Here is a 14753-nt window from a genome sequence, read left to right on the forward strand (position 1 = left end):
ATTCTCCTGCCTCAGCCTCTCCGAGTAGCTGGGACTACAGGCGCCCACCACCACGCCCGGCTAATTTTTTGTATTTTTTAGTAGAGACGGGGTTTCACCGTGGTCTCGATCTCCTGACTTCGTGATCCGCCCGCCTCGGCCCCCCAAAGTGCTGGGATTACAAGCGTGAGCCACCGCGCCCGGCCTGGAACTTTCTATTTAATATTTTCAGACCGTGGTTGACTGCAGGTAACTGAAACGGTGGATAAGGGGGAACTACAAAAAGGACACTTAATGTTTCTTGGAAAAAATATTAAGCAAATAAAAACTGAATGATGAAGTACTTGATCTCAATTTGAGGAAGATAAAAGTGTACTACGAATTAGTAAACTTTCTGCACCTCTAACATACTAAAATCCAATTTCTCTGAGTGCTAGAAACTCTCAGTTCTTGAAAGACAAATGGTAAAACCATACCGGTTTCTAATTTAGACCTTTTGGGCAAAACAAAATACAGTAATAAAGCTAAAGAATCGGTCGGGCGTGGTGGCTCACGTCCGTAATCCTAGCACTTTGGGAGGTCGAGACGGGCGGATCACGTGAGGTCAGGAGTTCGAGACCAGCCTGGCAAACATGGTGAAACCCCGTCTCCACTAAAAATACAAAACTTAGCCGGGCGTGGTGGCGCCGCCTGTAATCCCAGCTACTCAGGAGGTTGAGGCCGGAGAATTGCTTGAACCTGGGAGGCGGAGGGTGCAGTGAGCCGAGATCGCGCCACTGCACCGCAGCCTGGTCGACAGAACAAGACTCCATCTCAATAAGTAAATAAATAAATAAATAAAACCTAAATAAATAAAGCTAATGAATCAATGCGTATGCTCTTCGTCTTTTTAAGGGATTTTGCTAGGTAGAATTTTTTTTCCTCTGTCTAAAGAGTAAACAGTATAAACATATTTCAACTAAAAAGAGTCTTAGAATCCAGGGTTGGTATTGCTACAACCCCTAATTATGGAAGATGTTTAGTATAACAGAACCAGTTTAAGGAATGTGGAGATTTATTTACATCAAATTCAGATAAAGAGATAACAGCAGACTAGAAGAAGCAAGCAGAGCATGACTTAAGGAGTCTATCTATGACTGTATCTGTGGAACTGCCCTTAGCCACAATGCAAGACCAGCAAAACCAGCCTTCAGCATAACCCTCCTGCCTGGTAGGAGATGGGAAGGCCAGACTTCACCCCTCAAGATCGCCCTCCCACGCGCATTTTCCACCTCGCAGCTAAGAATTCAGTCCAGACTTCCGATCATGGCGCCACGCACGTCACCTTCTCCCCTTGCCGCCGGCAAAATCCCACCCACGTCGGCTGACCCCGCAGCGGGGTGTAACGGCGGGAGGGATCCCGTCTCCTGTCCTGGTCGCTTGTACAAACCAGATCCAAAAAACGCACTACAAAATCCTTGGAAACTGCGGTACCAACGGGATCTTCTCAATTCCTTGAGTGCAAAATGATCCCACTCTCTATCCCGACACAACTCTAGCTCAATTTTCCTTTCACGTGCCCTAAAAAGCCCTCAAGGCCCCCAGCCTTGGTGAATCCAGGCCCTCTCTCGGGGTGGGCACCGCGCTGTACGGACAAACGCGCGCACGCAGCGGGATGATTTATAGAATTAAAAGTCTTTTTTTTTCTGGCTTCGCATTCTTGCAAATACTCAATATTCCTGTCAAATAAGAAGGCTAAGGGAATGGGCGGTTGAGGAAAGCAGGACGTCGATTACAGCAAACACATCAAAGGGGTGGTCTTTCCAATTCCGGCTTTTGTTTGAGTCAGAGGGGAGCCTGAGGAGGCCAAGGTCTCCGGTTCTGGGAAAGGCGGGTCCATCCGGATTCTTTGGGCTGCGGAGAGGGAGGTTCCAGCCCCGTGAAACAACAGAGGGCACTTCTGCCCCTCGAGGCTTTCCTCCGAGAGTACTGAGGAGACGGAGACGCCTCAGTCGGGAGAAATCCCGGAACTCGGAGGAGTCTGCTGAACGCCGAACAAAAAGATGTGGCCGTCGTCTCTTAAACAAATACGCGAATCCCAAGCCATGCACATTTGGAAAGCGTGTGTGTGTGTGTGTGTGTGTGTGTGTGTGTGTGCTGAACGCCGAACAAAAAGATGTGGCCGTCGTCTCTTAAACACATACGCGAATCCCAAGCCATGCACATTTGGAAAGCGTGTGTGTGTGTGTGTGTGTGTGTGTGTGTGTGTGTGTGTGTGTGAAGGAGAAAGGCCACCGCTGCCCACCGCTGCCCCACCCAGCCCCCGGCCATTCACTGGAGAGACGCGCCGCGCTGGGGCCTCGGAGCTCTCAGCCAGCCCAGGACGAGGGGCGGGGCCGGGCGGGGCCGTGAGCGCGCAGGCGCAGTGCGGGCTTCATCCCGCCGCCGCCGGCGCCGCCGCCGCCGCCGCCCGCGCTGCACCACAGGCTAGAGACAGACAGGGCCGGGAAGAGCCGGAGACTGAGGAGGAGGTGGAGGCGGCGGCGGAGGCGGGGCGACTCCGGTGACCGGGAGCGCCGCAGACTGGCAGCTGCGGCGACTCCCCCCTTTGTGTCTGGTCTGCTCGGAGCCACTGGAAGTGCCTCCCGGAGGGACGCAGGGTGTCTCGCTGCCTCACTGCCCACCCCCTTCCCCGGCTACCTTCATCCGCCCTCCCGCCGCCCCCCGCCCTCGGTCCGCGACGCCCGAGCTCCGCCCGGAGCCCAGAGCTGCGGGAGAACGAGGCGGCGGCGGCGGCGGCGGCGGCAGCGGCTTCCTCGGGGGGTTGTGATTCGCTCACAAGAGCCATTGACGGGAGAAGACGAGGCTTTCATGGTGGAATTTACCTCAGGCAAGATCGAGCGGCAGGAATAAAAAGCGAGGAAGGGAAGGGAGCGCCGCCGGGAGGGCTAGAAGGGGCAGCCTCTCACACCCCCTCCGCCCGCCGTCTCGGGGAGCCCGGGCCGGGGCCGCGACCCCTCCCCTCCCCCGCTCCTACTTCTCCTCAGCCTTCGCCAGGGCCTCCCCAACCCTCTCACGGTTGTTCTGCGAAGGCGTGGGGACTGTGAGCTTGTCCATGGAGGCAGGCACCTTTTTTGATCCAGCCAAGGAAGAGGATTTGTTGTTTTCGAAATCAGAGTGAAGGAAGCACCGAAGCGAAACTTAAGGAATCCTGCCTTCCCGGAGCCGCGGACGATGCGACTCGGGCTGCCGGGCGCCGCCGCCGCCGCCCGCCCGGCTTCGTCCTTCCCGGCAGTCGGGAACTAGTTCTGACCCTCGCCCCCCGACCCCGGATCGAATCCCCGCCCTCCGCACCCTGGATATGTTTTCTCCCAGACCTGGATATTTTTTTGATATCGTGAAACTACGAGGGAAATAATTTGGGGGATTTCTTCTTGGCTCCCTGCTTTCCCCACAGACATGCCTTCCGTTTGGAGGGCCGCGGCACCCCGTCCGAGGCGAAGGAACCCCCCCAGCCGCGAGGGAGAGAAATGAAGGGAATTTCTGCAGCGGCATGAAAGCTCTGCAGCTAGGTCCTCTCATCTGCCATTTGTCCTTTCAAACTGTATTGTGATACGGGCAGGATCAGTCCACGGGAGAGAAGACGAGCCTCCCGGCTGTTTCTCCGCCGGTCTACTTCCCATGTTTCTTTCTTTGCTCTCCTGCTTCTTGGCTGGCCCAGGGATGACTTCCTCGCTGCAGCGGCCCTGGCGGGTGCCCTGGCTACCATGGACCATCCTGCTGGTCAGCACTGCGGCCGGTGAGTAGCCCCGGCCGGCGCGTCCCGGCCACTGCCCCTGCGGGTGGCGAGGGAGGGAGCCCGCAGACGCAGAGGCAGAGGCCTGTGCTTGCCCTTCGCCACGCGTCCCCCCGATCGCGGTGCAGCAAAGCTGCGACCCGGTGCCTGCGCGCCTGCTCCATGCCTTCCAGGGAAATCGCCTTTAATATTCTTGTGTATTTTCCTATCCCCACTTCCATATTCCCACCCCACCCCCCTTCACGGGGTGAAAAAGACATATTGGGTGTGGTATCTTGACATTTTTAGCTGTGAGGTAATGCAACGATTAAAAATAATATTTTAATCACCAGTGAACAGTGCCTATTATGAGATCTCTGGAAACAGACCTGTAAATTTTTAAAATTATTATTATAAAGAAGCGGTTTTGGCGTATAGTAAAAAGAACATCAACTAGAGAACACACACTTGAACCTTATTTTGAGATTTAGATCACTCTGGGAATCCATATTCCTTTCATTATTCAGAAATGTTACCGAATGAATAAATGTTGAGGAAGCCAGAACTGAGATTCTTGATATATTGTATTATACGGTTTGATAACTTTACTATTAGTCACCTGGCATCTATTGGCTTTGCTGTCGAGACAACTTTGACCTGACATTAGACTTCTAGGAGATTTGACTCCGAAAGTTCTTTGACATTTCACTAAAGTCTAAAGGGTGGTAGTCATCCTTTCCTTTGGATATTTTCATTTCAGTTCTCAGAAACCTTAGGAAAAAGACCTTATCTTCTATTTGCAACTATTTTTTCAAGCAGCCTTTTGGTGATTTGCTTTTGGAAATTTTCAGGAGTGAATTCTATATATGACTCGTACACTTGGTTTATGATGGGCAAATAGATTGTGCTTTTAAAACGAGTAAAGGACCAAATGACTCTTTCGAATTACTTTTTTTCTTTTGATAAGTGTGTTTCACATTAAACAAATTTCTCGTTGGTATGTTAGATACAGAGGTTACTTGCTTATTTTCATTTTGAAAGACTGAACTAGGAAAATGCCGAAAGAAAATTTGAAGTTTCCTTTTATGCTTTTGATATTGTTGAATAATGGCTACTGTTGATTAATGTCTGTTAAATTGATGATAAATCTCTATGGTTCTGTTAAAATAATTTGAACTTCTGAATTTACTTTAAAACTTATATCTTAATCTTTCTAATAATTGTAGTTGCTTTCAGAGTAAAAATGATTTTTCTCTAAATTTCTTTGTATTGTGTTAGCTATTTAAATTCTCTAGCCATAAGCCATGTGGTTCCTATAAAACATGGAGTAAAAGGCCTTAAACGTTCCATGAGCAGAAATCTCAGAATTGTTATTTGTTATTCTTAACCTTTTTAGAATATAGATTCTCATTTATGATGACCTGCTCATAATATTGTGATCAGAAGTAAGAGAAAAAGCATTTATTTAAAAATAAACTTAATTTTTGTTTGGTAATACAATCATCTTAGAATAGTGTCTCTTAAAAGGGAGAGAGTAAAAGAATCACTGCTTAAAAGTGGTTGTAGTCTTTTTTTTCTTTGGTATTGCATAGCTCCAGATGACAAAATTTGCGAAGCTGGATTTCAGACCTGTAACAGTAATGATAATAGCTAGTATTTAAAAGTGCCTGCCATGCACCATCAGCTATTCAAATAACTTTACATATATTTTTTCATTTCATCTTCATGACAGTTTTATATTGTAGGTTATTATGATTCCCCTTTTCCATAGAGGGAGAGTAAAGTACAGAGAATTTGAATAACTCACCACACAGTCAGTAAATTATGGAGCCAGGATTATAGTGTGCGCCCTTACATACCACATTAATGGTAACAGCAGCACTAGCAGCAACAACTTCTCATCTTATTGGGTATATGAGATGGAGGATGCCTTCACCAGATCAACCTTTGTAAAGAAGCAGGGACACTTACAAGGTGTTAGTGCAGCAGTGGTTATGCAAATGTCGTAGTTCTGAACATGTAAAACTTTGCTTGGCCTAATATTGAAGTGGCTAGTGCAGCTTCATTAAGTGCAAGCTGATTAGAGAGGGCCTGTGTGGATTTGGGTTACACAGATTCAGTGATGTTAACTGGACAGGCGCAAACGGTGCAGCTGAACAGGAAAATAAATCCTAGAAGACTGATTGATAGCACACCCTTTTTTGGGGTCATGGATAAATCATTTCTTTTGATTCCCTCTTTCTCACTTATGGAGTTCTTGGACTCCTTAATTCTTAGAACATTTTCTTTCTTTCTTTTTTTTTTGTTCAGACAGGGTCTCACTCTGTCGCCCAGGCTGGAGTGCAGTGGCGCGACCCCGGCTCACCACAACTTCCCCCTCCCAGGCTCAAGTGATTCTCCTGCCTCAGCCTCCAGAGTAGCTGAGATTACAGGAGTGCACCACCATGCCCAGCTAATTTTTTTTTGTTTTTGTATTTTTAGTGGAGACGAGGTTTCACCATGTTGGCAAGGTAGTTTCGAACTCCTGACCTCGTGATCCACCTGCCTCAGCCTCCCAAAGTGCTGGGATTACAGGCATGAGCCACCATGCCTGGCCTAATTCTTAGAACATTTTCTATGCAAAAAAAAAAAAAAAAAAGAATTTATGAAAAATAAGATGTGCCGGCTTGGTTTATGAATGAATTCTTTTTTTTTTTTTTGAGACGGAGCCTCGCTCTGTCCGCCCAGGCTGGAGTGCAGTGGCGCAATCTCGGCTCACTGCAAGCTCCGCCTCCCGGGTTCACGCCATTCTCCTGCCTCAGCCTCTCTGAGTAGCTGGGACTACAGGCGCCCGCCACCACGCCCGGCTAACTTTTTTGTATTTTTAGTAGAGACGGGGTTTCACTGTGGTCTCGATCTCCTGACCTCGTGATCCTCCCGCCTCGGCCTCCCAGAGTGCTGGGATTACAAGCGTGAGCCACCAGGCCCGGCCATGAATGAATTCTTAATAAAAGAATACAACACAGCTATTATTTAAAGGTCAACTTCTGTAATGCATTTGAAATAATTCACTTCATTAGATTGCAATTTTACATACATCTCTTGAGGAACACACACATTATATAAAGTAAGATTAATGTTAGTGAATATTACTGAGTAACTGAAGTTTAGTAATCTTCATTTTGGTTTTTCTCAAAGTGTGGGTACTGCAACAGAATTATCTGGGGTTCTTGATAAAAATGCATATTTTTGGCCCTATAGTCCAGATGTACTGAATGAATCTCTCTGGGAGAACCCCCCAGAGTCTCACTCAAGCAGGTGCTTGAGAAGCACTGCTTTATATCATCCGTCCTGATTGTTTGGATTTCTTTCTTTTTTTTTTTTTTTTTTTTTTTTTTTTTGAGTTTCGCTCTTGTTGCCCAGGCTGGAGTGCAATGGTGTGATCTCGGCTTACTGCAACCTCTACCTCCCAGGTTCAAGCAATTCTGCCTCAGCCTCTCGGGTAGCTGGGATTACAGGCATGTGCCACCACTCCTGGCTAATTTTGTATTGTTAGTAGAGACAGGGTTTCTCCATGTTGGTCAGGCTGGTCTTGAACTCCTGATCTCAGGTGATCTGCCCGCCTTGGCCTCCCAAAATGCTGGGATTATAGGTGTGGGCCACTGTGCCTGGCCCTGGATTTCTCTTTTTTTGTTTTTGAGACAGAGTCTCGCTGGGTCACCCAGGCTGGAGTGCAGTGGCGCCATCTCAGCTCACTGCAACCTCTGCCTCCCAGGTTCAAGTGATTCTTCTGCCTCAGCCTCCCAAGTAGCTGGGACTACAGGTGTGTGCCACCAGACCCAGCTAATTTTTGTATTTTTAGTAGCGACGGGGTTTCACCATATTGGCCAGGCTGATCTCAAACTCCTGACCTCGTGATCTGCCTGCCTCTGCCTCCGACAGTGCTGGGACTACAGGCGTGAGCCACCACACTTGGGCTGGATTTCTTAAATATGGTGATTCAGTGACATTTTGCTGTGTAATTATTGGCAACCACAAAATCTTAGTGGCATGCAACAATAGGCATTTATTCTGCTCCACGTGTCTCCTTCTGGGGTCCAGGCTAGAGGGAGAAGTAACATCTGTCTGGGGGAAGCTTGTGTCATGGCATTGGCAGAAGTGCAAGAGGCCAGGCCCAACCCTGCCAGCACATTTCCAGACTATGCTCTCCTAACATCCCATTGGCTGACCAAGTCATATGGCTAAGCTCAGAAACAAGAGGTATCAAAGTACACTTTGCCTATGATGAGGCTAATGTAATATTTGGATGTATAGTACTATTGCAGAAGAAAGAAGAATTGAAATGCGCAGTAGACCACATATAATCAGTAAGATGGTCCAGAAGGGAGGCTTTTCTTACCCTTTGAAGAGGGCCGAGCTCTTAATTAGTTTTTTGCATTAAAATGATATAAACTTTGGTCTCTACAAAAGCTATTCTGGCATGTGGGATGATGTGATAGTAGTGGTATTGATGTGGATGAGTAGTGAGGAGAGAGATAACTGTTCACACAAGACAAAACCTTTCCTTCATTAAAGGCCAGTTTTTTTAAACAAAAAGAGAATAAATTGAATATTGATCACTAATGGGTAAATTCTAACCATTAAAAAATACTGAGTGGAATCTGTGTGAATCAGTTAATTTTATAATTGGCCACACCACTTATTTTGGCACCGACTCGTAGATTGCTGTGCTGTTGGATATCAGTTTTTTTTGTTTTTTTTTTCTTTTCTTTTTTGAGATGGAGTCTTGCTCTGTCACCCAGCCTGGAGTGGAGTGGCACGATCTCAACTCACTACAACCTCCACCTCCCAGGTTCAAGCCATTCTCCTGCCTCAGCCTCCCAAGTAGCTGGGATTATAGGTGTGCACCACCATGCCTGGTTAATTTTTCTATTTTTAGTAGAGATGGGGTTTCACTGTGGTAGCCAGGCTGGTCTCGAACTCCTGATCTCTTGATCCACCTGCCTTGGCCTCCCAAAGTGCTGGGATTACAGGTGTAAGCCACCACGCCCAAAATTTTTTTATTTTTAGTAGAGACCGTGTTTCACCATGTTGGCCAGGCTGGTCTCAAACTCCTTACCTCAGCTGATCGCCCACCTCGGCCTCCCAAAGTGTTGGGATTACAGGTGTGAGCTACCGCACCTGGCCAGATATCAGTTTTATGTATTTGCCTTGTTCTTCAAACTGATAATTGCTTCCAGAGGACAGTATTCATGTCTTATTAGTTTTATAATTTAGTAGACATTTAAGAAATACTTAGTGAATGAATAATAAATAGGAATTTCAACCAGGAATATTCTAGGATTGTTTATTGACTCACATAACACACTAGTGATGTTTTCTTTGTCCTAGTTCCTTCAACTATAAAGTATGTAGTTTAAGAGGTATAGTGGGAAGACCACTGTTGGGAGTTAATGAGACCTAGATTCTATGTGATTCCGGGCAAATAGGTTACCTAACATAGTTGTCTCACTTGTAATATGGGGTTGTACTTGATCATTTCGAAATGCAGATTCATGGGTACCCCACTAGACCTACTGAATCCAAATCTCTGGACAACGAGCCTGGGAATCTGCCTTTGATGCCCCCATCAACCAGTAAATTTTAGGTACCTTTGAGAACTACTGGATCTAAGATTGTTTCTAACTCTCAAGTTCTATAACTTTATTTCTACTTTTTGTGGTAATTACTACTTAATCTATATCTTTTTTTGCTTAATCTGGTAAACATTAGGAACAAACATTTCTTAATTTGTGCATTAAGCAATTACCCAAAATCTTTTTCCTTTTAAAAATTTGCAGTGTGGCCTGGGCGAAGTGGCTCACGCCTGTAATCCTGGCACTTGGGGAGGCCAAGGCAGGCGGATCACTTGAGGTCAGGATTTTGAGACCAGCCTGGCCAACATGATGAAACCCTGCTCTACAAAAAATACAAAAATTTGGCCGAGTGCTGTGGCTCACACCTATAATCCCAGCACTTTGGGAAGCCAAGGCGGGCTGATCACCCGAGGTCACGAGTTTGAGACCAGCCTGACTAACATGGTGAAACCCGGTCTCTACTAAAATACAAAATTAGGCCAGGCGCCATGGCTCACGCTTGTTAATCCCAGCACTTTGGGAGGCCAAGGTGGGCTGATCACCTGAGGTCGGGAGTTCGAGGCCAACCTGGCCAACATGGTGAAACCCTCTCTCTACTAAAAATACAAAATTAGCCGGGTGTGGTGGCACATGCCTGTAATCCCAGCTACTCAGGAGGCTGAGGCAGGAGAATTGCTTGAACCTGGGAAGCGGAGGTTGCGGTGAGCCGAGGTTGTGCCTTTGCACTCCAGCCTGGGCAACAAGAGCGAAACTCTGTCAAAAAGAAAAAAGAAAAAAACAAAATTAGCCGTGCGTTGTGGCGCATGCCTGTAATCCCAGCTACTCGGGAAGCTGAGGCAGGAGAATCACTTGAACCTGGGAGGCGGAGGTTGCAGTGAGCCGAGATCGTACCACTGCACTCCAGCCTGGGCAACAGGGTGAGACTCCGTCTCAAAAAAAAAAAAAAAAAAAAAAATTATTTTCAAAAGCATTAATATGGGCTGGGCATGGTGGCTCATACCTGTAATCCTAGCACGTTGGGAGGCTGAGGCTGGTGGATCAACTGACGTCAGGAGTTGGAGACCAGCCTGGCCAACATGGTGAAACCCCATCTCTACTAAAAATACAAAAATTAGCCGGGCGTGGTGGCGGGGCGCCTATAATCCCAGCTGCTTGGGAGGCTGAGGCAGGAGAATCACTTGAACCCGGGAGGCGGAGGTTGCAGTGAGCCAAGATGGTGCCACTTCACTCCAGCCTTGGCAAAAGAGCGAAACTCCATCTCAAAAAAAAAAAAAAAAAAGCACTGATATGAAAGATTATATGCATGCCTGGAATCACAATGCCCAACACTGTACCTTAACCCTGCCTTTTGCATCAGTAACGTTTAAAATACATTACCCAAATTATCAAGATATAGTGCAAAATGTGTGCAATCATTCACATCTTAAATGTGTCCACAGTGGACTTGGTGGAAAAATTATGAGACATGATAAAGTATTGTGCCAGAGGCATTGGCCTAAGAATTTTAGATGGAGTTAGGTATTTGGGAGAGTTAGGTATTTGATCCACATCTGTTCTGGAAGGTTAGATGCAAATGGAGGTTGAGAAATTTCAGTTTCTTTCTTTCTCTCTTTCTTTCTTTTTGAGACAGAGTTTTGCTCTTGTTGCCCAGGCTGGAGTGCAATGGCAAGATCTCCGCTCACTGCAACGTTCACCTCCCGGGTTCAAGTGATTCTTGTGCCTCAGCCTCCTGAGTAGCTGGGATAACAGGCATGCACCACCATGCCCAGCTAATTTTGTATTTGTAGTAGAGACGGGGTTTCTCCATGCTGGTCAGGCTGGTCTCGAACTCCCGACCTCAGGTAATCTGCCTGCCTCAGCCTCCCAAAGTGCTGGGATTACAGACGTGAGCCACCGTGCCTGGCCGAGAAATTTCAGTTTCTTAAAGCCAGATCTCACTTCCCCTTTCTCCTTCAAGACAATAGTTTGCCCTTATAATTGGTGTCAAAAATATACACCATCATGTACTTTCATTCTGCCCCAGTAAGTTTAGTGCAAAATAGGATAATTTAGAACAAAATGTGTTAAGTGTGAAGGGATGTATAAATATTTGGCCAGTAATCCAGATTCTCCAGTTTTTTGTTTCATTTAGATGAGGCATTAGTTAAGACTTTCTATTATTATTAATCTGTGTTCAATCTTTGCTTTTGTAAATAAGAATAGTCTATGAGCAAATATATATAATTGTAGTAGACACACAAGGCTAACCTTTTAGGGCAAGCTTTTTTAAAATTTTGTTTTCATTTGAAAAATTAAGAGAAAAAATATTAATCTTCACACAACCCTAACACTTTTTGTTGTGGTATGTTGTCTTTTTTTTGAGACGGAGTCTCCCTCTGTCACCCAGGCTGGAGTGCAGTGGCACGATCTCGGCTCACTGCAAGCTCCGCCTCCCGGGTTCACGCCATTCTCCTGCCTCAGCCTCTCTGAGTAGCTGGCACTACAGGCGCCCGCCACCACGCCCGGCTAATTTTTTTTGTATTTTTAGTAGAGACGGGGTTTCACCGTGGTCTCGATCTCCTGACCTCGTGATCCGCCCGCCTCGGCCTCCCAAAGTGCTGGGATTACAAGCGTGAGCCACCGCGCCTGGCCGGTATGTTTTCTTCTAATTAAAAAAAAGATGCCTTTTTTTTTTTTTTTTTTTTTTTGAGACGGAGTCTCGCTCTGTTGCCCAGGTGGGAGTACAGTGGCGTGATCTCGGCTCACGACAACCTCTGCCTCCTGGGTTCAAGCGATTCTCCTGCATCAGCCACCCGAGTAGCTGGGACTACAGGCATACGCCACCATGTCTGGCTAATTTTTGTATTTTTAGTAGAGACGGAGTTTCACTATGTTGGCCAGGCTGGTCTCGAACTCCTCACCTCGTGATCTGCCCGCCTTGGCCTCCCAGAGTGCTGGGATTACAGGCGTGAGCCACCACACCCAGCAAAAAAAAAAAAAAAGCATGTATTTTTATATGGTTGTGAGTTTATAATATCTATTAATTATAGCTTTTTTTTACATAGAATAATACGTCATAGTCATGTATATGTGATCTTAATAACTATCATTTTTTCATAATTGTGTGACATTCCATTGAGTGTATTTGTTATGTACTTAATTCATATTGGGAGATGTTTAGGTTGTTTCTGATTTTCTTCTCTAATAAACAATGCCATATTTAATACTTCTGTGCATATGTCCTGCTTGTTTTTTGATTTATTTCCAAGTTCTTGTTTTGACCTATCTGCAGCATGGCCAATTTAATCCTTTTTTTTCATCCTTCAAGTACTTTCTTCATTTGGCTTCTAAGATACTATTCTCTCTTGATTTTTCTCCTACCTCACCAGCAACTTTGATAGTTCCTCCTTATGTCCCTGACGGCTAAATGTTGTGTTTCAGGATTCAGTCTTTAGACCTTTTCTTTCTCTGTCTGCACCCACCCTCTTGGTGATCTCATCCAGTTTTATGGCTTTAAATAGCATCTAAAGGCGGACAAGTTTCAAATTTATTTCTATCTCAGACTTCTTTCCTTGAAATTCTGTTGCATGTAGCCAACTGTGTATCTGTCGTATCTACTTGGATGTCTAATATTTATCACAAACTTAACCTGTCCAAAACTGAACTTCTGAAGCTGCTTCACCAGACCTGTTCCTCCTATGTCTTAGCTTATTCAGCAAATGTCAGTTCTATCCTTCCAGTTGTTCAGGCCCCAAATTAGAGATATCTTTGTCTCTTCTCTTTCTTTTTTTCCACATTCTTATCCAATCTGATAGCAAAAACTCTTGGCTTTATCTTCAAAATATATCTAGAATCTTACTACTTCTTACCACCTCCACTGTGCTACTACCTTAATCTAAAAGCCACTGTCTTCTCTTACTTGTACTTTTTTACTAGACTCTGTTTTCTCTGTTAACATCTTTGCTTTATTACAGTCTCCTTTCAACATAGTAGCCTGAGTGACCCTTTTCTTTTCTTTTCTTTTCTTTTCTTTTTTCCAGACAGAGTCTCGCTTTGTCGTCCAGGCTGGAGTACAGTGACGCGATCTCGGCTCACTGCAACCTCTACCTCCCAGATTCAAGCAATTCTCCTGCCTCAGCCTCCCGAGTAGATGGGAGTACAGGCGCGTGCCACCACGCCTGGCTAAATTTTTTTTGTATTTTTAGTAGAGATGGGATTTCACTGTGTTAGCCAGGATGGTCTCAATCTCCTGACCTCGTGATCTGCCCGCCTTGGCCTCCCAAAGTGCTAGGATTACAGGTGTGAGCCACCACGCCCATGCAGACCCTTTTCATACATAAGTTAGATAAGACATTTCTTTGCTTAAAACTGTTGTCTTCCCATCTCATTCAGAATAATAGTCATAGTCATTTAAAATATTGTACACAATCTGGCTTCTGCAGTTTATGACCTCATGTGCCAACCTCTGTCTTGCTCAACTTTTATTGGGCTTTTAACTTTACAAACTAGGAAAAATTCTGAAAATTAAATATTTTAGAAGAGATTAGATTTAAGATACCTTATTCTATATAATTTGACAGTGGCAACAGTTAATCTATATTGGGGAAGTGAAGAGACACATGAGCATTTCTCGTCTTTAGTATAGTTACTAATACTAAGTGCCTTACATATTTACTATGTTATCTTATTATCCTCTAAACAGACTGATCAGTACTATTATTTTTCTTTATTCTGCAGATGAGTAAACTGAGTAAGTGGGACACTTGGGAATCAAGGTCAGGCCCCTATGGCTCCAAAGCAAAACATTCATATAATATATAAAGTGTTAGTCTAAAGGTATAAAATATTTGGAATCTTTTAGGCATCTGAAAATTTTACTGGCATTTTGATCATACCAGAATAATTGTCCAGATTGAAGTATGTCTTAGGTATAGTCTCTTCTTTTGCTGTAGATGACAGCAAATATCTTAGGTTTTGTTTCATGTGTAGCATTCAAATGTCAGTGGATAATAAAAAAAAATCATGGAAGATTCAAAGCTTCAGTTTTGGAAAAGAACACCAGTTAGATTAGAAGAGTGATGATGACATATTTAGTTGAGGATACATTTTTAATGTTTCCATGTGTTCTTAGTGATTAAAACCCCATAGGGCCAGTCTAGTGTGAAGAATAACGTTTATTTAGTTACTTCACAAACGACTGTATTGTAGTGATAAGAAAGGCAAGATTAAAAACAGTCATATGAAGAGATGAATTTATTCATGTTACTTATTCAAACAAAGTTTTATGTGGGATATAACTTTTCTGAGATATTTAATTGTTTTTTCCTTTGGCTAAACCAATGTGTTAGCTTGATGAAATGTTATCAAGAATGCTAATCTATAAATTCAGTTTAGTTTTTCACACCAACTTGTTCCATTTGTACAGC

At 45.0% G+C, this 14753-nt stretch overlaps 1 protein-coding gene across 1 annotated transcript in view; it reads left to right on the top strand.

Annotated features, from left to right (window-relative positions):
• Positions 1 to 2431: 2431 nt before the first annotated feature.
• The window catches only part of BMPR2 (bone morphogenetic protein receptor type 2), a 208072-nt gene continuing 195750 nt past the window's right edge, over positions 2432 to 14753 (top strand). The window contains exon 1 of the mRNA XM_003253956.3: positions 2432 to 3757. Coding sequence (XP_003254004.1) covers positions 3640 to 3757 — 118 coding nt within the window. The 5' untranslated portion in view covers positions 2432 to 3639. The remainder of the gene's footprint in view (positions 3758 to 14753) is intronic.

The sequence above is a fragment of the Nomascus leucogenys genome, chromosome 22a (assembly GCF_006542625.1).
Source record: "Nomascus leucogenys isolate Asia chromosome 22a, Asia_NLE_v1, whole genome shotgun sequence".
Classification (NCBI taxonomy): domain Eukaryota; kingdom Metazoa; phylum Chordata; class Mammalia; order Primates; family Hylobatidae; genus Nomascus; species Nomascus leucogenys.